The 18,861-nt window shown below is 46.8% G+C and overlaps 3 protein-coding genes across 3 annotated transcripts; 2 read left to right on the top strand and 1 right to left on the bottom strand.

Moving 5' to 3' along the window:
• Positions 1 to 358: 358 nt before the first annotated feature.
• LOC123119024 (vesicle-associated membrane protein 721) lies at positions 359 to 2,245 on the top strand. The gene is made up of 4 exons (XM_044538663.1): positions 359 to 680; positions 1,051 to 1,192; positions 1,565 to 1,685; positions 1,826 to 2,245. The coding sequence occupies exons 1-4, from the start codon at positions 458 to 460 to the stop codon at positions 2,033 to 2,035; spliced, it is 696 nt and encodes a 231-aa protein (XP_044394598.1). The 5' UTR covers positions 359 to 457; the 3' UTR covers positions 2,036 to 2,245.
• A 6,218-nt stretch (positions 2,246 to 8,463) lies between these two features.
• On the top strand, positions 8,464 to 10,137 carry LOC123119023 (type III polyketide synthase B). Its single transcript, XM_044538662.1, has 2 exons — positions 8,464 to 8,802; positions 8,896 to 10,137. Exons 1-2 carry the CDS (start codon positions 8,592 to 8,594, stop codon positions 9,948 to 9,950), a joined length of 1,266 nt encoding a protein of 421 aa, XP_044394597.1. The 5' UTR covers positions 8,464 to 8,591; the 3' UTR covers positions 9,951 to 10,137.
• Positions 10,138 to 10,289: 152 nt separating this feature from the next.
• Positions 10,290 to 17,617, bottom strand: LOC123119022 (leucine-rich repeat receptor protein kinase EMS1). Its single transcript, XM_044538661.1, has 7 exons — positions 17,329 to 17,617; positions 14,237 to 15,255; positions 13,841 to 14,102; positions 13,346 to 13,574; positions 13,154 to 13,238; positions 12,740 to 12,980; positions 10,290 to 12,575 (listed from the first exon to the last, which is right to left on the bottom strand). Exons 2-6 carry the CDS (start codon positions 15,233 to 15,235, stop codon positions 12,765 to 12,767), a joined length of 1,791 nt encoding a protein of 596 aa, XP_044394596.1. The 5' UTR covers positions 15,236 to 15,255; positions 17,329 to 17,617; the 3' UTR covers positions 10,290 to 12,575; positions 12,740 to 12,764.
• Between the last annotated feature and the right edge of the window lie 1,244 nt (positions 17,618 to 18,861).

The raw sequence follows: 18,861 nt of genomic DNA, 5'->3' as shown, positions 1-18,861 counted from the left end.
GATGACTGTATTTCGGGTATTTGTAACCAAAGGGACTAAAGCTAGCGCCAGCGCAAGTAATAGGACCTGTAGTGAATTTTTCTCTTCTTAGAAAGACCTTGCCAAGAAATTAACATGTTTGGTCGGGAATCAGATTATAAACGAATAATGATGGCAACTTTTGGTGCTGTTACCAGCTAATGATGACTAATAAAACAAGGTTGGTCGTCCAAGGAAGCTAGTGATAATCAACGCGGCGAATCCCTAGTCAAACGGACGGCCGGGAATTGAATTGATGTGGTCTGGCTGTGCGCATCATCAATTACGTACCGTTGACAGCTTCCAGAACGGCGACATAGGATAGACCACCAAACCTTTGTTCCTTCCGACATAGCAGTATATCATTTGTTTCTTCTTCCTGCTCTCTTCCTTCTTCGTAGTCGTCGTCGTCGTCTTGACAAGCTTGATCGATCGATTGATGGCGCGGAAAGGGGAGGGCGCGGGTCCTAATCCTCCGGCGACGACCATGATCTACGCGATGGTGGCGCGGGGGACGCTGGTGGTGGCGGAGCACACGGCGTACACGGGCAACTTCCGGGACATCGCGGCGCAGTGCCTGCACAAGCTCCCCGCCGGCGACAGCCGCTTCACCTACACCTGCGACGGCCACACCTTCACCTTCCTCCTCCACCAGGGATACGGTACGTATGGCAACATCTTTCCGACCTCTTTCCTCTCCGGTCTCCCATGTTTTTTTTAATTAACTCTGCTCAATTCTGTTCTCGCAAAACAGCCAAAGTTTTCAACCTCAAAGTACGATTAATTAGTTCTGAGGTCAGGTTCTAGTTCATGGAAATATAAATTACTGATTTGAAGGGCCTCCAGATGATAGTAGTATATCATATCCATGAATGATCGCATACAAGTTCTCACTTAGTTTTTCACAAATCTCTTTTGGTGTTGCCCTGCTTTCCAAGCATACACGTCCTATTCAGTAAAACCATAGTTATTCAGTAAAAACCAAAGCCTGAACTGAAAATGACATGTGCGTTATATGCATATGATATGCAGCCTACTGCGTGGTGGCGACCGAGTCGGCGGGGCGCGAGGTGCCCCTCGCCTTCCTGGAGAGGATCAAGGAGGAGTTCAACAAGCGGTACGCCGGAGGCAAGGCCGCCACCGCCACCGCCAACAGCCTCAGCAAAGATTTCGGGTAACAAATTATGACTAATGTACGCGCGGTTAATTACTCCGAATGACATAGAGACAGAGGTTAATTAGCTGCGGTCAACAAATTCAGCAACGTACTCATCGATTAGCCAAAGATCATTCCATAGCAAATACTACAACGTTACCAAAAATAAAAATATCCATAACAAATACTAGTAGTAGTACAACGTTACCAAAGATAAAAGATCATTCCATAACAAATATTACTTCAACGGCAAGGATTTCGGGTAATTAGACAGCCAGCTATATATCCATATGGCTACCTATCGAGGTAATTGATTACTTTTATGATGGTCCATTAGTGATCTAGCACTATGATTAAGTAAGGTATTAACAAAACAAAGGGATTGGACAGGCCGAGGCTGAAGGAGCAGATGCAGTACTGCATGGATCACCCGGAGGAGGTGAGCAGGCTGTCCAAGGTGCAGGCCCAGGTCTCCGAGGTCAAGGGCATCATGATGGAAAACATCGACAAGGTATATATATATACATACACCTCATCATCCTTCTTCTAACTGCAATCTAATAATGCTGGATGTGTTTGCTTGTTAATTTCATCTTTCAAATGACGACATCGACAATGGTTTTGTATGTATGGTGCTCGTGGGATCATCAGGTGATCGATCGCGGGGAGCAGATCGACGGCCTGGTGACGAGGACTGAGCAGCTCCACGACCATGCCATGGATTTCAGGACCGAGGGCACGCGGCTCCGCCGAAGGATGTGGTACCAGAACATGAAGATCAAGCTCATCGTCGCCGGCATCGTCGTCGCCATCATCCTCATCATCGTCCTCTCCATCTGCCATAGGGACCACTGCAAGTAGCCATAGCATATCATCCTAGCTTCGTCCACAGCTTGAACAGAAAATTTAAGTCTCAATCGTTGATTCTATAATATATTACTACTATATTACTGGTTCTCGTGATCGATCCGATAATGTCACGTCACATGCCATGCCATGGATTCAACGCCCCTGGTAGTTGGTCTGCTCATCAGATGTAGCTCTTCGAAAAATTCTCTTTTGAGAAGTTCACTCTTTCTTAGCACTTTCCTAAAAGTTTTTGGTCAGATTTTAGGCATGGCAAATCCAGTGTTTTTCATGGCAATTCATATTGGTGCGATGATGGCAAATTTAATTTGCAAACACGGCAATTTTCTAGCAAAAAAATGAATAGAGGTGGATTAACCATGCTCGCCAACTGAACTTTTCGTCCCCGACAAACATAATTATTATGAAAAACATTTGATTTATCGTGCCTACAAATTGACATTCGCTAGCGGGTCCAAAGTTTAACTCTTAAAAGTTTGAGTTGAGCCTCAAACATCCCCTGTCCACAACAAATTTGAGCAGCCGAGCAATATCTCCCTAAATACTCCCCCCCTTCCCCCCTCCTCGTTCTTCCCACGCACAATCGACACACCCCCTGTCTCCCGAGCAAGCTGCCGCCATTCCCTGCCCCCGACCACCTCGCTAGCGTCCATTCCCTACTTCTCTAGGCACTGCACAGCACACCTTCGACGCTCCCTCTGCATGGTGGCATAGCGCCCTCCCTGGGCCCTGACCTAAAGGATGGCGACCATAGACGCGTTATGGGTACCATCATCGGGCGCGTGTACATCCTTGCACCTCAACGAGCCCCTTGCGTCTCCCTACACATGAACCCCTGGCCACGATGAGCTTGATGATGCGCCCCAAGGTGTTGTTGGTCATCATCTTGGACGAAGGAGGCCAGGAAGCGGCAGTGGATGTCAATGCGGTGGCACATCCGGCCCCACGGTCCCGAGCAAAATGTGTGTTGAGGACACCACAATGGTGCGTAGGGAGGCCCCTGTGTGCTGGTGGTTGTGTGTGCCACAGACGACACGACTGTCACAGGTGGGATGTTGGAGTTGACAACGTTGTGGACCCGACGGAGGTGGTCGAGGTAGTAGGCGGGATGCAGGGGATTTTTTGCTACACATGGGGAGGAAGGGTTACTCGAGAGGCTTCCATATGGTGCACAAAGTTATTGGGAGAGAAGGGCTAGCTCACACTTTTTTAACTTCTCATTATTTGACGAGTTAATATTTTGAGAGAAATTTAGAGAGTTATAGAATAATTACTCAAGAGATGCCCGTGGTATGAGTTAATTAAGTTTAAGCCCTATTTTCACGCTATGAAGATCAAGCTCATCGTCGTCGCCCTTACCTAGCTAGGCTACGTCGTATCCACCTAGCCTGGCCTAGCTTCACCACTCTGTTTGAACAAAGAGTTAGACAGAAAAGAAAAAACCCGAAAAGAGTGTAGCTGTTGCTCTGGTCACCGACACGTGAGCCCCACATGTCATGTTTTTTATCAAGTGAATAATCGTAGAAATTTCATGTTTTTCTCATATTGGATGTAATAACATCTTTATTATGGGACAAAGGGAGTATTACTCAGAGCATCTTGATTAGCCTCGCTTCATCCGTTTGTCGATAGGTTTTGAGATAGCCAACTGTATATACCACATGGTTTAAACAAAAAAATCAATTCTACTACCGATTCGGATCATAACGGAAAATTCTACTACAAATTCTCATGATCATCACAAGTTATGAAGAAGAATCACAAGCAAACGGATTCTACTCCTTGAGTAACCTCGCTACATCCGTTTGCCAACCGTATGCACCACACAGTTTAAACGTGAAACTTTTGATCATCAATTCAATTCTACTATATATCCGGATCATAAAAAAAAGCAAATTCTATTGCAAATTTTAAGGATCATCACGAGCTATGAATCAAACCAAGGAACATACTATATGGTAGATCTACCCAACTGAAGAAGAAACACAAACAAACAATGTACTATACTACAGTAGTAACGATTTATAACTCGTATAGTAGGTCATAATTGACTAGGCCTTAACGACGTCCACCGCGGCCGCCACCGCCGGCGTAGTAGTCCTCCTCCTCCTCCTCCTCGTTTGCCACCACGCCGTGCACCTTCTGCTCCGGCGCCACCGGCTCGTCCACGAAGGCAGCAGCAGCAGGATAATCGGCCGCGACCTGCTGCTCGCCCACCAGGACCACCCGCACGGGCGCGGCGGCCGGCCTGGCCTTGGGACGCGGCACCGGGAGCAGCGGCGGCAGGCGGTGGCGAGCTGGCGCGGCCGCGCGCGCCGCCCCGGGCACCGCGCCCTCGTTCTTCCTGATGTCCGTGAGCGCCGCGAACGCCTGCTTGACGAGCTTGAGCGCGCCGGCGACGGCCGCGCTCGACTTGTCGGCCTCGAACGCGTCGCAGAGCGCCTTGTGCTGGGCCTTGACGGCGTCGTGGGACTCCTTGGTGGGCCTGCCGCCAGGCGGCGCCGCGACGCCAAGGACGCCGTAGTGGTCGGCCTTGTTGCTGTTGGCGGCGGCGAGGACCCTGTAGGCGGCGCGCGCGCGCTGGGCCTCAGGGCAGGCCCCGGAGCGGTCCATGGCCACGGCCATGTCGACGTGCATCTTGGCCCTCCTCAGGTCGCCGGCCGCGAACAGTATGTCCGCCGCCTCCAGCTGCGCCTGCAGCTGCTTCTTCTTCACCGCCTCCATGATCTGCTGTGCCTCGAGGCTCTAGTTGCAAGCAGTCGATCGCCGGCTCGCCCTGAGTTAGACCAGAAGCTCGAGTTCTTGCAATCGATCTATCTGCGCCGAGTGCTTGTGCTTGGTTTGGTTTGCTGCGTGAGAATTTAAACACTCGACCCTGTGCGATACATGGCCGGTGTCGGATTCGTGTCCGGCACATGTTCAGTCACGTTGGGTTATAGGCAAAATCACGGGAGGTAGGCAAACTGAATACTAGTCGGACAAGATTTATAACTAATTACATGCTACTCCCTCTGTTCGGAATTACTCGTCCAAGAAATGAATGTATCTAGATGTATTTTAGTTATAGATACATCCATTTTTATGACAAGTAATTCCGAACGGAGGGAGTACCTCTGTACCAAAATATAAGAAGTCTTTTAGCCTATACAAAACCTTCTTATGAAAATATAAGACGTTTAAATTGAATATTTTGGTGCTAACGTCGCCACTGGCGCTAAGTGTACATTTACTTAAAGTTTCGAGTCTGCCTTTTGCGTCACAAAAACTTATGACTAGAGATAATAACTAGAAACCCCTAGTCTATGTTTTCATCTTTTTTTTAAACATCAGTACAGACGCAAGCGCTCTTCGAGAGACTGAGCCGGCATGTCATCTTGAAATTTACAAAGTCCTGAAACAAATCCAAGAATAATGCGAGCATCAGAACTTAAACCCTAGTGGGCTTGGGATACCACGGTCTCTCTAACCATCCTACCACAGGTTGGTTCACGTCTATGTTTTCTTCTTTGAGCATGAAACTAGTGCACATATACTCTTTGAATGTGTGGTAGCAAAACAAATTTGGGACCATTTTGTCTAATTTCTCCTGTTTCAACCCAGGAACCGAGTCCTGCTAATTAGAATCACATTGTCCTTAATCCGGTCCATGCTTGTGTTTTATGGTGCATTTGAAAAACTATGAATGCCCATGATTTTAACGATGCACCCTGGACTGACACTAAGCAAATGTGGTGACAGTTTATGGTGACAATAAAGAAGTGACATATCATTTTCAAGGGAAAACATTTGGAGAGGATGGGATCCTCTCCCATGCTTGTGGGGTAGATGTCTCTGGAGAGCCGAAGAGCGTTGGCGAAAAGCTAGTGATCTAGTTTAGCTTCCATTATGGACTAAGTCGCCTGACAATAACCGTATGTGGATTGTTGGCCCTCGTTATGCTGTAAAACCTTAAAGTTTGACCATCTACTAATAGACATGGTTCTGATTAACGCGTAGTTATGTTGAAAAGAGAGTCGACTCTCTTACCAATTCTCACGCACAAGTCATGAAGCAAACAAAACTTGTGTGCTAAACCGAAGAACAAAACACAACCAAAGCAAACAATGCCAGTTTTTTTTTCCTATTTGTTTTTCCCTTTTTATTTTTTAGTTTTCATTTTATTTTTTCACATTTTTATTCATGAATATTTTATTAAAATTCATGCATAATTCTAAAAAAAATATGATTTGGTTTTTTGGAATTCACGAATATTTTTTCAATTTTATGAATTCCAAATTCATTAACATTTTTAAAGTTTGTAAATATTTTAAAGTTTGCAAAACTTTTTCAAATTCACGAACATTGTTTAGAATCTGATGAATATTCTTCTGAATTCATGTTTTAAATTCACAACATTTTATATGTGTCGCGAGGCTGGCTGATTATTCCAGCTTTGAGAAAGTAGTGCATGATTATTTGTTTTTCTATCTTTTCTGTATTTTTCATTGTTTTTTAATACTCTTTCCTGCTTTTTTTCTATTTGTTTTGTTCTATCTTTATCATTTCATTTTTGGAATTTTAAATCATGAAAATTTATTAATAGTCATGAACAATTGGAAAAACTATGAAGAATTTTCTGAATTCGCGAGCATTTTTCTGAATTCATAAAAAAAATAAAAGTCATGAACATTTTTAAAGTCCATGAAATTATTAAAATTTGTGAACATTGTTTGGCATCCACAATTTTTTTTTTCTAAATTCGTGTTATTAATTCGTAACATTTCTAAAATGTGTGATTTTATTAATTTAATGGACTTCTCCAATTAAAATATATGGTAGCTGTTTTTTCTTAGCTAGCAGTGTGTAAGCGGGAGTTTCATGGGGCGGCCCATATGAATGTCATAGCAGCGATTCCACGGTTTCAATGTGGTGTAAGTTCTTCCAAGGGTCTCACACAACCACACACCTAATAACTTCACTCTCCTCTTCAAAAACATATCGTCTCCAACAACAGCCCAAAATGAAACACAAATGAACAAGAAAAAAAAATACCATCAGATAATAGTTTGAACCCAAGTGAACGTAGATAAAACCAAAACGAAACAACCGACCAAAATAACTTTCTAGAGAAAAAAAATTAATCCCATGAGGGGAGAACGCGGCAAAGGGTGTGCTAGCCTCTAGTCACTATATTGACACACCCAAAAAAAACGTGCTTTGCACATGCACCATTGCTAAAAAAAAGTGAACCACTACTAGTAAGAATTTATTTGGGCCCGTAAAACTGGAATTAGCTGTGATTAGATCTCTGTGAGTCGTGGCTTCAAAAAGGAGTTTTCTCCTGTAAATTGCGAGGTTATGATCAGCTGGCTGATGATTATGAACTACGGAGCAGTAACTCTTTTGTTGTCAGTCGTGACATCAAAATAGTTTATTCCTCATCTTATTATCCACTGTCTGTGTGCCTTGTAAGACTATCTGGAGAAATGTTTGGTTCACAGCCAAATTTAGCAATTAGAAAAATGCCATCATCGCTTGTCTTTTAATATGCGATGTATATGTTCTTGTATATACAACTCTTTTGATGCAATAAGTTAATGTGCAATGTATATAATTTCATGCAAATATAATAGATATTTTAATCAAAAAAAGAAAAGAGAAAATGTAAGAATGTTTTGTTTTGTTTTTAACTGCAGGAATTTACTGGATATAAAAAAACAATAAGTACAAGTGTACAACTTATGGGGTACTTGGAGCTGATCATGATCTTCTATCTGCTGCAGTATCTTGCTGTTGCTGCTCATCCTCCTGCAGGTTGTTCTTACCATAAACTTGGTGTGACACTGATTGGCAGAGCTATCATTCAAGTGTGGTGCCTCGTAGCACCCTTTGAAGAGGCACATCCTCATCAGCCAATGATTGCGTACGGTAGGAGAGGAAGACCTAGAAAAAATACCAGAAGGGAATGATTCCGTTGAGAATTCTGGTGCAGGTCGATTCACAGATTAGGGAAACCATTTCACCCTCTGTTGAGAAAGAACTGTTTGCCCTATAACTTGGGATCAGTGGCAGGTGAGCTTCGATCAGATGTGATGGCAATGTGCACACACGCCCAGCTGCTCTAGAGGATTCTTTGCTGCACGCAGGCACATCACACCTAAATCAAATGGCGAGGAATCAAGTGGTGTTATGGGACGAGGGCGGCAGGCCTAGAAGGAAGGATGACACTTTGGAGTACACATGGTTGTTTATTTGCTTCTGGCACTGAGATCCTCAAGGGCAGCTACTCTGATCGATTACCAGTAAACAACCTGTAGGTTATCTGCTTGCTGGCCACCAACCTTGCTTGTTGCCATGCATGCATGCACTTGGTGCCTCTCAACTAACTACACAGGTTGCATGATACATATAAGTAATTAAAGCTAGCAAAATCAGGATGAAACAAGAAGAGAGTATGTATATATAGTCTTCAAATCTCCGGACCACCAGCAGCTAATTAGCCCTCCTACTGCCCCTCCGGCACTGAGATTCCATCCTCTTGCATCAATCCGATCCTCCTCACACGACGACCATGGTGAGCGCTAGGGGTGTCGACACGACGACGGCGGCGAACAAGCAGCAGCAGGCCACGTGCCTGGCCCCCAACCCCGGCAAGGCCACGATCCTCGCCCTGGGCCACGCTTTCCCGCAGCAGCTCGTCATGCAAGACTACGTCGTCGAGGGTTTCATGAGGAACACCAACTGCAACGACCCCGAGCTCAAGGAGAAGCTCGCCAGGCTATGTACGTAAGATCCATTAATTTTCAGGAAGAAAGTTCATGCATAATGAGTATATATATGAATGCATAATGAGTATATATATGAATGCAATGCAGGCAAGACGACGACGGTGAAGACGAGGTACGTGGTGATGTCGGACGAGATCCTCAAGAGCTACCCGGAGCTGGCCCAGGAGGGCTTGCCGACGATGAAGCAGCGGCTGGACATCTCCAACAAGGCGGTGACGCAGATGGCCACCGAGGCGTCGCTGGCCTGCGTCAAGGCGTGGGGCGGCGACCTCTCGGCGATCACCCACCTCGTCTACGTCTCGTCCAGCGAGGCGCGGTTCCCCGGCGGGGACCTGCACCTGGCGCGCGCCCTGGGGCTCAGCCCGGACGTCCGCCGCGTCATGCTGGCCTTCACGGGGTGCTCCGGCGGCGTGGCGGGCCTCCGCGTCGCCAAGGGCCTGGCCGAGAGCTGCCCGGGCGCGCGCGTCCTGCTGGCCACCTCCGAGACCACCGTGGCCGGGTTCCGCCCGCCCAGCCCCGACCGGCCCTACGACCTCGTCGGGGTGGCGCTCTTCGGCGACGGCGCGGGCGCGGCCGTCGTCGGCACCGACCCGACCCCCCTGGAGTGCCCGCTCTTCGAGCTCCACTCGGCGCTGCAGCGCTTCCTCCCCGGCACCGAGAAGACCATCGACGGCCGGCTGACGGAGGAGGGCATCAAGTTCCAGCTGGGGCGCGAGCTCCCCCACATCATCGAGGCGCACGTGGAGTCCTTCTGCCAGAAGCTCATCAAGGAGCACCCTGCTGCTGCTGCTGCGGAGGGTGACAACATGTTGACCTATGACAAGATGTTCTGGGCGGTGCACCCCGGGGGCCCGGCGATCCTGACCAAGATGGAAGGGCGGCTGGGGCTGGACGGCGGGAAGCTGCGCGCGAGCCGGAGCGCGCTCCGGGACTTTGGGAACGCGAGCAGCAACACCATCGTGTACGTGCTGGAGAACATGGTGGAGGAGAGCAGGCAGAGGGCGGAGGCGCCGGAGCCGGAGCCGGAGCCGGAGGGGGCCGATCAGGAGTGCGAGTGGGGGCTCATACTGGCGTTCGGGCCGGGGATCACCTTCGAGGGGATCCTGGCAAGGAACCTCCAGGCGCGCCTAGGCGCCAACTAGCACGAGGACATGAATTGCTTGCGCGCACATTATAAGTTGGTTTCGTGCCTTCTTTGGTTTCTGGGGCGCATGCACTAGTTATCCTACCAGGAAGAAAGGTAATCAAATAGCGAGTTTGTTTGCTTTTAGTGAAATAAGCAATGAAATATCTCTATTGTTCCTCTTGAAACTGGTGAGGTTTTATTGATGGAGTTGACTACAATGCAATGTAGTGGTACCATAAATAACTTTTCTGTGCCAGTGCCTCCTTTTATATATCTCTCTGATGAAATGTACTCCTCCGTCCCGTAATATAAGAGCGTTTTTTACACTAGTAGATCATTGAAAAAGGGCACTGAACTATGATGAACGAAATGATATAAGGTACTGCTCTTGTTGGTTTGTGAATCTGGGTGTGTAGGTTTCAGAGGGCGAAACCCGTCATCATCGACCCGGGACTCTAAATGAAGAAGGCAGGCAGACGTGTTCTGGATACCACAGCGCCGGATCGTGCCGACAGCCTTCAAACTCTTCACTGGTAATAAGCGCATTATATTGCTTCCGAGTGTTTGGTGACCCAGTTATCCACATATACTAGGGCTAGCATGGAAATGTATCTAGGATTTTCCATACATCTGGTTGTTCACTGCTCATGCTAGCGAATGTGGGTTTGTAACTAATGTAAATATGCTCACTGATATCTTCCATATTTTTCACTGACTTAAATATGCTGATCATACAAGTTCTAGGCCACCCACTGAAATCGTATGTGCCTATAGTAAAATAAATACATTGGTAAAACCTATGAGCTCCTTTACGGTGATTGGGGCAGTACTGGAGTACTTTCGAGTACTTGCCCCTCCGATTTTTATTAGCCGTCCGATTTGGTGGGGGGATTAAAAAGAATAAACCTAATTAGTTTAATCATAATGGTTCAGGATAAAATATTGTGCTTTCAACCGATCATGTCCACGACCAGAACCACACCTAGTAGATTGATCCAAGAGGTCAAGTCCTCGTTTTCGTCCCCTTCCTTCTTTCCAACGAGTCGGGCGAGAGGAACCAATTCACCGTCGTGGGTGTCGTCCTCGTCCCCTTCACTATAAAAGACGTGCCCGGCGGCAGAAAGAAAAAGAATAAGGCGTGACATCTGCGGCGGCAGTGTCGTCGGCGGCGCTATAGGAACTCGCCCCCCATCGATCTCATCGCTTCCGGACTTGCATCCTAAGGTATGAATCGCCCGAATCTCAACTTACTTTGATTCGTAGCCTGCACTTCCTACTTAGATTTGTTTAGTCATCATCGATTTAGGTTTCCCTAGTGCATGCAATTCAATTTAGAATTTTTCATCATCCATGGTCACTTCACTAGTTTATGGGGGACCCTGTTTATGGACGTTTATGATCGCTTGCCATAACATGTACAAGGAGCAAAATTTATGAGGGACCCTGTTTATGCACCCGGCGTTGTGAGCGTAGGTCGCCACAGTCGTGGACGCCCTCCCCTTCGGCCATCATTGGCGCCGGAGGCTGAGGTCGGGACCCGTGCCGGTATGGGCTTGCCGGTGCCGTCACACCACTGATCAGGGCCTCTGGTCCAAGAAACTAGGAAATTCACGTGGATGAAAGGTTCTTGTGCTAGCTCACTGACGGACCGGGCCCTCTTTGGTAAAAGAACCCTAGCATCTTCTTGCCACATCTCGCTCTTGAACACTGAATCATAGTGTACCATACCGAATGTACAACCTCTGGCAAAGTCTCTCGTACCTCTCACGTGAAAAATTTGCCTTTGATTAACTAGTGGTCTGATTATTTTGTGATCTCATCTCTCAGGTGAAAAGAAGACGCAGGCTGAGCCATCTATACATGTGATCAGTATAATCACATATTATTGGGTGAATTTATTTACAGCAGGGTGGAAGGCAGGAGTATTATGCAGCGACAACGACAGAGAAACCTCCGCGGACAGGTTGATGCAGGTCTCCAGCGCTCCTGCCACGATGATGCTGATGCAGGCCCAGGCCGGGGGTTCGACTAGCTTCCCAGTCTCCTACGGCCGCTGGAGAAATTTTGATAGATGTCCTGCACATATCATATGTGGAGGGAGATACAGGAAAAGCAAATGCGAAGCTTCTCTGCAATTATGCATACATACGGCTTAATTCTTCAGTTCAGTTGGAAGAAACAGAGGGCCTCAACATTCTGTTCATTTTACACATTCCCAGCGTGGTTTGGTTCTCATCTAACTAGTCCCTTGAGCTGCTCTTATTAAGAGCTCCAGAACACAACTTGTTTTGAGATAAATAAATACGAGCGAGGCCATTCTCCATCGGATTGCAAAACTAACGTCACGTTCCGTTCCAGTTCCATCCAGGTTCTAACAGTTACAGTATTGGTAAAACGCAAACAGTAGTGTGCATGTTTGGGCAGGCCGGGCAACAACCCCCACTGGCCTGCTTCATATTCAGCTTCAACGACAGAAACGCCATCCAGCAGAGATGAAGCATTGCTGGGGGACGCTTGCAGGTTGCAACATACACGATTCTCTGACAAAGGGTCAGTAACATGCGCGAAGAAGCCGACCAAGATAACGCCTGCCCCTTGCATGATACTCTCAAAGGCGGAGTCGATCCAGTGGCTCACCACACTGCATGCATACCGGTGCAAGGTTGTCAGGTACTAGATACACAGATGTTGGATTACAACGTCTAGTTTGTACTTTCTATGGGGTCTGTGCCGTTACGACATTGCTCAAGGAAAGAAGAAAGACTTAGCAAATACACCTAAGAACATGCAGTTAAGTGATCATACCGGGCCTGACGATGACATTACATTGTTAATACTGTTGCGTTGCATTATCAATAATGTTGCGGTCGATAACTTTCAGTCCTTGAAGCATATCGATAACCTGCATTATCGGAGGCCTTTTGGTGCGGTCAGGGTGCACGCACATTAGACCTACCTGGATGCATCTCTTTATTTGTTTGCAATATGTTTCTAGAGACTCATCACATGTCGATCTATGCAACACAACCCTCCATTTTGTAAGTGCCTGAACAAATAGCTACAATGTTAGTATCAAATGTAACATGCACCATGGCCTTTGACTCTTTGTGGAAAAGAACTGTCGTTTTGAAATGTGATACAACTTTTCCTTACAAGCTCGATATATTAATCCGGAGATTCTCTAGTAACGTCTGGGTAGTCCCTGCACCCGGTTATTACCTCCATGATTATTACACCCAGACTGAATATGTCTGACTTAGGTGTAACTGTACCTCCATGAAATATTTCAGGTGGCATGTAACCACTGAATCGCAACATGAAAAGAAATTTGAAGTGTAAAAATTTACCACAAAGAAAACACATTTTGCTTTTGGCTAAAATGTAAGGGATTTAAAAGTCACATTAACTCACAATGTTCCATGGCGAGATTCAGTGTAAAGTGTTTGTTGTTGATCAAGTAGTCTTGACAGACCAAAGTCTGTGATTTTTGGTACCATACGATCATCCAGCAATATGTTCGGAGGTTTAAGGTCCAAGTGAATGATCTTCTTATCAATTTGCTCGTGAAGGTGACATAACCCGTAGCAAATCCCCTCGATTATATTGTAGCGTGTGCTCCAATCAAGTCCGGAAGATTCATCTGCAATTGGAACCAGAAGTAGAGCATTCTCAGAGATGTTACAGAAAGTCCATTATTGTTGTTATCCAAATAATATATGAGAGTGCTACAAAATTCCATTTTATGTTCTCGTTTGACACTTATGGACTTGTATCATATATCATCATCGCATATTAAGTTCTTGTAAGACTAGTATATCAATACAGTTCTTAGGAGCTAATCTCGGACCTCACAAATTACAACTCAAATAAAGATTAAGAAAGATATTACCATATTGAATGTGGTACCTGATAGATATTTATCAAGGCTTCCCTTGGGAAGATACTCCAAGCAAAGTAACCTTTCAGCTACCTCCGCAAAAACACGTTTCCCATTGCACAGCTTAACCTCATTCCGTGTTTCATAGCAGTAGCCTAGAAATCGTACAATATTGGGGTGCTTAAGCATCATAAGATGATAAACCTCATTCTGAAATTGCTCCTGCGAACCAGGCATCCATGATGACACGATCCTCTTCACAGCAATCATTTCCCGATTTTTTAGCACCCCCTGTTTGAAGTATCTCATTATTATGAATATGCATTTTTGGATCAACTTTAGTTACACATATCTTAATTATGGAAGGGAGACAAAGTTTCAAAGAAAATAAGTAAGTATATATACTGTTTATACTACAAGCTTACCTTATATACCACACCAGAATTACCCTGGCCAAGTTTTCGGTCGGTGCAGAAGTTATTTGTCATTTGTTTCAAATTTTGAAATGGTACAGCATATGCTGAACTCTGGTTTTGTGGAAAGCCTATTGGGTTTGGGGCTCCACCGGAGGGCTCACTGGTGATGTATACCCTTAGACGCAATCCCCCTGTAACACGAGGCGAGAACATTCCACTCTGTTGCAGTGGATGATATGATGTTGCAGCGTCATCAGAGTAACTCAAGAATGAGTAGGAATTCAGTCTGACCACGCCAAGGAAGGACTTGGAACCTTTGAGGGACTTGTTGACGTTGTATACACACGCCTCAAGAACAAGCGCGGGAAGACTAGATGGATCCCACACGTCGAAGTAAAAGCGTTCGTTCCACACTGGGTTCAGATCTTTCTCCTTGACAGCCGTGTGGAACTGGTGGTAATCAAAGGAAAGCTCAACACAAGTATTTGCAGAACCTTGCTCATCCTTGGGCATGAGGTCATGAGCACTTACGACCTCCACGCACAACCTCATTGCCGAGGAAAGCTGGAGTGAGCGCATGCTGGTATTCATGGGTTCTTGAGATCTGATGGAAGCCTCGTCAGTAATGCATACATGCAGAGCCAAAACCCCCTTGGCTTCACGGGGGAACGCCCCATTCTTCTGTAGTGGATAATACATGACATCCTTCATGGAGTCAGGCGTGACACACAGGCTGACCTTGCCGAGCAGTGACCTGGAGCTTTGGGTTGATTTATCGACGCCATATACAAAAGCTTCAAGAGCAAGCTTATCGAGATTATATTCATCCGACATGTCGAAGTAGAAGCTCTCGTTCCACGATGGGCTCACGTCCTTGAACTTGGTGCTGGTGCGGAACTGTCGAGAATCAAAGGTAACCACGACAAAGGCACTTGTAGAATCTTTACTATGCTCTGGGAATAGCTTGTGAACACGAATGACCTTCACGACCAACTTAGACCATGCCATTGTAATTGTATCCAGCGACGCTGCACAGAAGAAAGGGAAGAAAGAAAACTCTGTTAGCAGCATCACCTTTTTTTCAGAAAAGGAGGAGGACCCCCGGGCCTCTGCATCTGGGCGATGCATACGGCCACTTTATTAATTATTTTCATAAGACCTTACAAAGTCATACAACAGTAAGACTAAAGCCACCGTCTAAGCAACAACTGTCGCTACTCCTATCCAAATGATGAAGGGGCGCTGATAGTTTAGGCCTAATACCAAACAGACATCGCAACCAAACCTAAACATCTAAAACCTGAGGTCCCAACCAGGACGCCTGCCGGGTATGGGGCACCTACCAGTTCAGCGCACTCCTCAACCAGGACGCCTGCCGGGTATGAGGCCGCTGCAGCCACCTACCACCAATCCATCTTCAGTGCTGTACTGCTGCACCACCTTGCCCGGCCTCTCTGCCATCCACGCCACCACGACGCCTGATAACGTCACCCTCCTGCGCGAGTCCCTCGCCACACATCATGCGCCGAGTCTCCACTGCGCCACGCCGCCGAGAAACGCCACCATTAATGTGCAGGATGAATCACCGCTCCATCAATTATTTCGTCCACTGGTCCCTCGAGCCCGTGTACACCTCCAAGATTGACGCCACAAGAAGGAAACGACACAATAATGCCGCCGTCATCCGATCTACTGATGTAGGGTTTCCCCCGGAGGTAGCAGATAGTGGCCTGGAACTTCTCAACAGCGATGCCTTCAACAAGTGAACGACACCGAATAGTGCCGCCATCGCCGGCCTCGGCAGCAGCCGCGAGCAGGTCTTCACCCAGACCTGTTCCAATGGCCACCATCAAGCGTCTTGTGCACGGATCGTCCACCACCGCGGCCGCCGCATCGCCCGTCGCGAGTCCACAGCCGCCGACACATCCTCCGCTGTCCGGGGCCGCCGTCCCGGGATCCAGCCCTCGCTGGCCGTCGGAACGAAGCCACCGAGCCCCATCGAGGGCGGCCAACGGGGGCGGAGAAGCTAGATCCGGCCAAGCCCGGCCAGGATCCGGCCTCTCCCCGCGCTGAAGCCACTCCCGTGGCCCTGCATCTCACCGCGCCCGAGGCGCCGCAGGCAGTGCATGCGCGCGCAACGCCACGGAGAGGGGAAACGCCCCGCCGCCAGCTTCCCTGGGGCGCGCGCGGACTTCGCCGGCGGCCCCTCTAGCGGCGGCGAAGCGAGGGGGACCTGGCGGCAGCGGCGCTTAGGGTTCCCCGTGTCGCCCGGGGCGACGCGGGGGCGGGGACGGGGACTTTTTTTAAAACAGAGTGTGTATGCGTTTTTTTCCTTTTTCTTTTCGTTAGCAGCATCACCTACAACTACAAATAGGACTCCTCCATGAACCAATGAAGGATCAGACATAGCATCTGATTTTGAACATTGTTTTTTGACGGTGACTACGGTGGGTAAAATTCGGCATGAACCTTTGTTAACTTTAATTAAGCGGCAACCAAACTACAGAAGGATATATACAACAAAATTAGACGTCCTTTTTTTATTACAACAAAATATAAAAGCCAAAAAAGTTTGATACAGCGAATAGCTACAGGCTAACCAAACTACAGAAGGATATATATAAGCTGCAGGCTATAAGGGGGGAGCTAAATTAGAAAGAAATCAAGGAGAAGGTCTTTACAAAAAATTATCGACAAAACGATGAGACTAAGGAGACAAGTCCGAAGCACATCGTCAAAAGGCATGAGACATCAGTTCGACAACATCGTTGAACACCTTTGCATCCTCTCAGATATCTTGGTTCAAAGCATTTTATTTTGCACTCCCCCGTCCCATAATATAAGTGTCAAAAACACTATTATATTATAGGACGGAGAGAGTAGTAATTATTAAAATATGAAGGGCCACCAAATGGAGGCATAGATAAACGAAATCCTCTGCAACCAGGAGCATAGTTAAGCTCGCGGAGCAGAAATCAACAACGCTGTTTGCTGACTTGCCGATAGCTCAAGGTGAAGGCGATACATACATGGAGGGCGGAGCTAATCTAAGGAGTTGAACCCTTTCTAGACAATTAAGGAAGCAAGTTAAGATTGCTCACCGGCAAGGCGTTGATGAATCCGAAGACGAAGACCGGATGCGCCAGATGGAGGCCGGAGATGAAGGATTGCGTGGCCCAGAGGCTCCTGTCCGGCCTCCCACAGCGGAGAGGAAGGAAGAAGGAGCAAGACCCAGGATTTGTCCAGCCCGTAGGCAGGCAATGCAGATAAGATATGTGTACAGTATGCAGATCTGACTGGATACACGCCAGTCAAACCGGCGACTTTGATGATCGATATGTGTGTGATGCAGTGCCCGTAGCCAGTAATAGTAGGTAGGCACCTATTGCACCAAAATACTACTAAAAGCAAAGGGCACTGTCAGAATGACATGTAGGAGTAGTTGGACTGGAGCAGGGGAAGAACACGTGGGAAAGGAAAAACAAAAGTCACGGATCACGGAAGCAAAAGATGGGCCAGCAACGTGAGAGACGGATCCGGAGGAGGAGCACGCGGCAGAAGACTTGGCGCGTTGACTCAGGGTGTGCAAAATGGAAACAAAAACCAAAAACCAAAACCGGATTAAAATTTTGGTTTTTCAGTTTTTTTTGTTGGTTAAAACCGAATGGTTATCGGTTAAACCGAAATAACAAAAAAGGCACAACTTCTGTAGCCACCCCAAAAATGGCCCATAAGCCAACTTTTTTATTATTTCTGAGGAAGCCTAGAGGTTCTCGGCTCGCGCACCGACTATTTCATTCTACATTCTTATATACTTGTCAAACATTTTTCAAATACTTGTTCAACATTTTTATATACGTGATCAATATTTTCTTAAATACACGATCAACATTTTTATATACATGTTCAATATTTTTCAACTACTTTTTCAACATTTTTATATACATGATCAACATTTTTTTAAATACTTGTTCAACATTTTAAAAGTATTTTTATACACGGTCAACATTTTTATATGCATGTTCAATATTTTAAAGTATAAATAAAAGTACAAAAATTAAAATAAAATAAAATAACAAAAAGTTGTGGCCTCCCACGCTCGTGGGCCGGCCCAACTCGCATTCAACAAGTCCATAGCTAGACGCGCTGAAGGCGAGATATAGGCAGGCCCCTAGGTTCGTGTCATTGCAGATACTATAAAGCATAGGAAATCTAGACCACAAAGGAGGATTGTTATTGAGAGGATCAACCTGTTTGACACGAGAAAAACATCTAGGACTCCGGGGAGAAGGGAAGAAGGGTGTGTTTCTCTCGTACGCCGGAAAAGGGAAAAGTAAAAATGTGGGCATGCCAGTGTACCATAGTACACAAATAAAAGGATGCGGGAAACAGAGTATTTCATTAATCTCATTGGAGAAACAAAATTACAAGATCCCGTAAACAAAAATTACGCTCCACGGCCTACTAGCGCGGCCAGCCTGACTGTGGCGATTGCGGTCTCCTGGTTCCCGGGGCCTCGGAAGGCTCCCGGTTAATTACTCCCGCGGGTTGCTCCGCGAGATACCTCCGATTAAGTTGTGTGGTCGTCTTTATCGTCTTCGCTTCGCGTTCTCCATGCATGATGATGATGATGA

Source organism: Triticum aestivum, chromosome 5D, assembly GCF_018294505.1.
Source record: "Triticum aestivum cultivar Chinese Spring chromosome 5D, IWGSC CS RefSeq v2.1, whole genome shotgun sequence".
Lineage (NCBI taxonomy): Eukaryota > Viridiplantae > Streptophyta > Magnoliopsida > Poales > Poaceae > Triticum > Triticum aestivum.
This window is presented reverse-complemented; position numbering and strand designations above follow the sequence as displayed.

Bases quoted from the DNA above. Each gene is read 5' to 3' on its own strand.
- LOC123119023 (XM_044538662.1), top strand. From the start codon at position 8,592: ATGGTGAGCGCTAGGGGTGTCGACACGACGACGGCGGCGAACAAGCAG. The intron at 8,803-8,895 runs GTACGTAAGATC...AATGCAATGCAG, and splicing joins GGAGAAGCTCGCCAGGCTAT to GCAAGACGACGACGGTGAAG.
- LOC123119022 (XM_044538661.1), bottom strand. From the start codon at position 15,235: ATGGCATGGTCTAAGTTGGTCGTGAAGGTCATTCGTGTTCACAAGCTA. The intron at 13,575-13,840 runs GTACCACATTCA...TTCCAATTGCAG, and splicing joins CCTTGATAAATATCTATCAG to ATGAATCTTCCGGACTTGAT. The intron at 13,239-13,345 runs GTGAGTTAATGT...GTTGCGATTCAG, and splicing joins GAATCTCGCCATGGAACATT to TGGTTACATGCCACCTGAAA.
- LOC123119024 (XM_044538663.1), top strand. From the start codon at position 458: ATGGCGCGGAAAGGGGAGGGCGCGGGTCCTAATCCTCCGGCGACGACC. The intron at 681-1,050 runs GTACGTATGGCA...TATGATATGCAG, and splicing joins CCTCCTCCACCAGGGATACG to CCTACTGCGTGGTGGCGACC. The intron at 1,193-1,564 runs GTAACAAATTAT...GGGATTGGACAG, and splicing joins AGCCTCAGCAAAGATTTCGG to GCCGAGGCTGAAGGAGCAGA.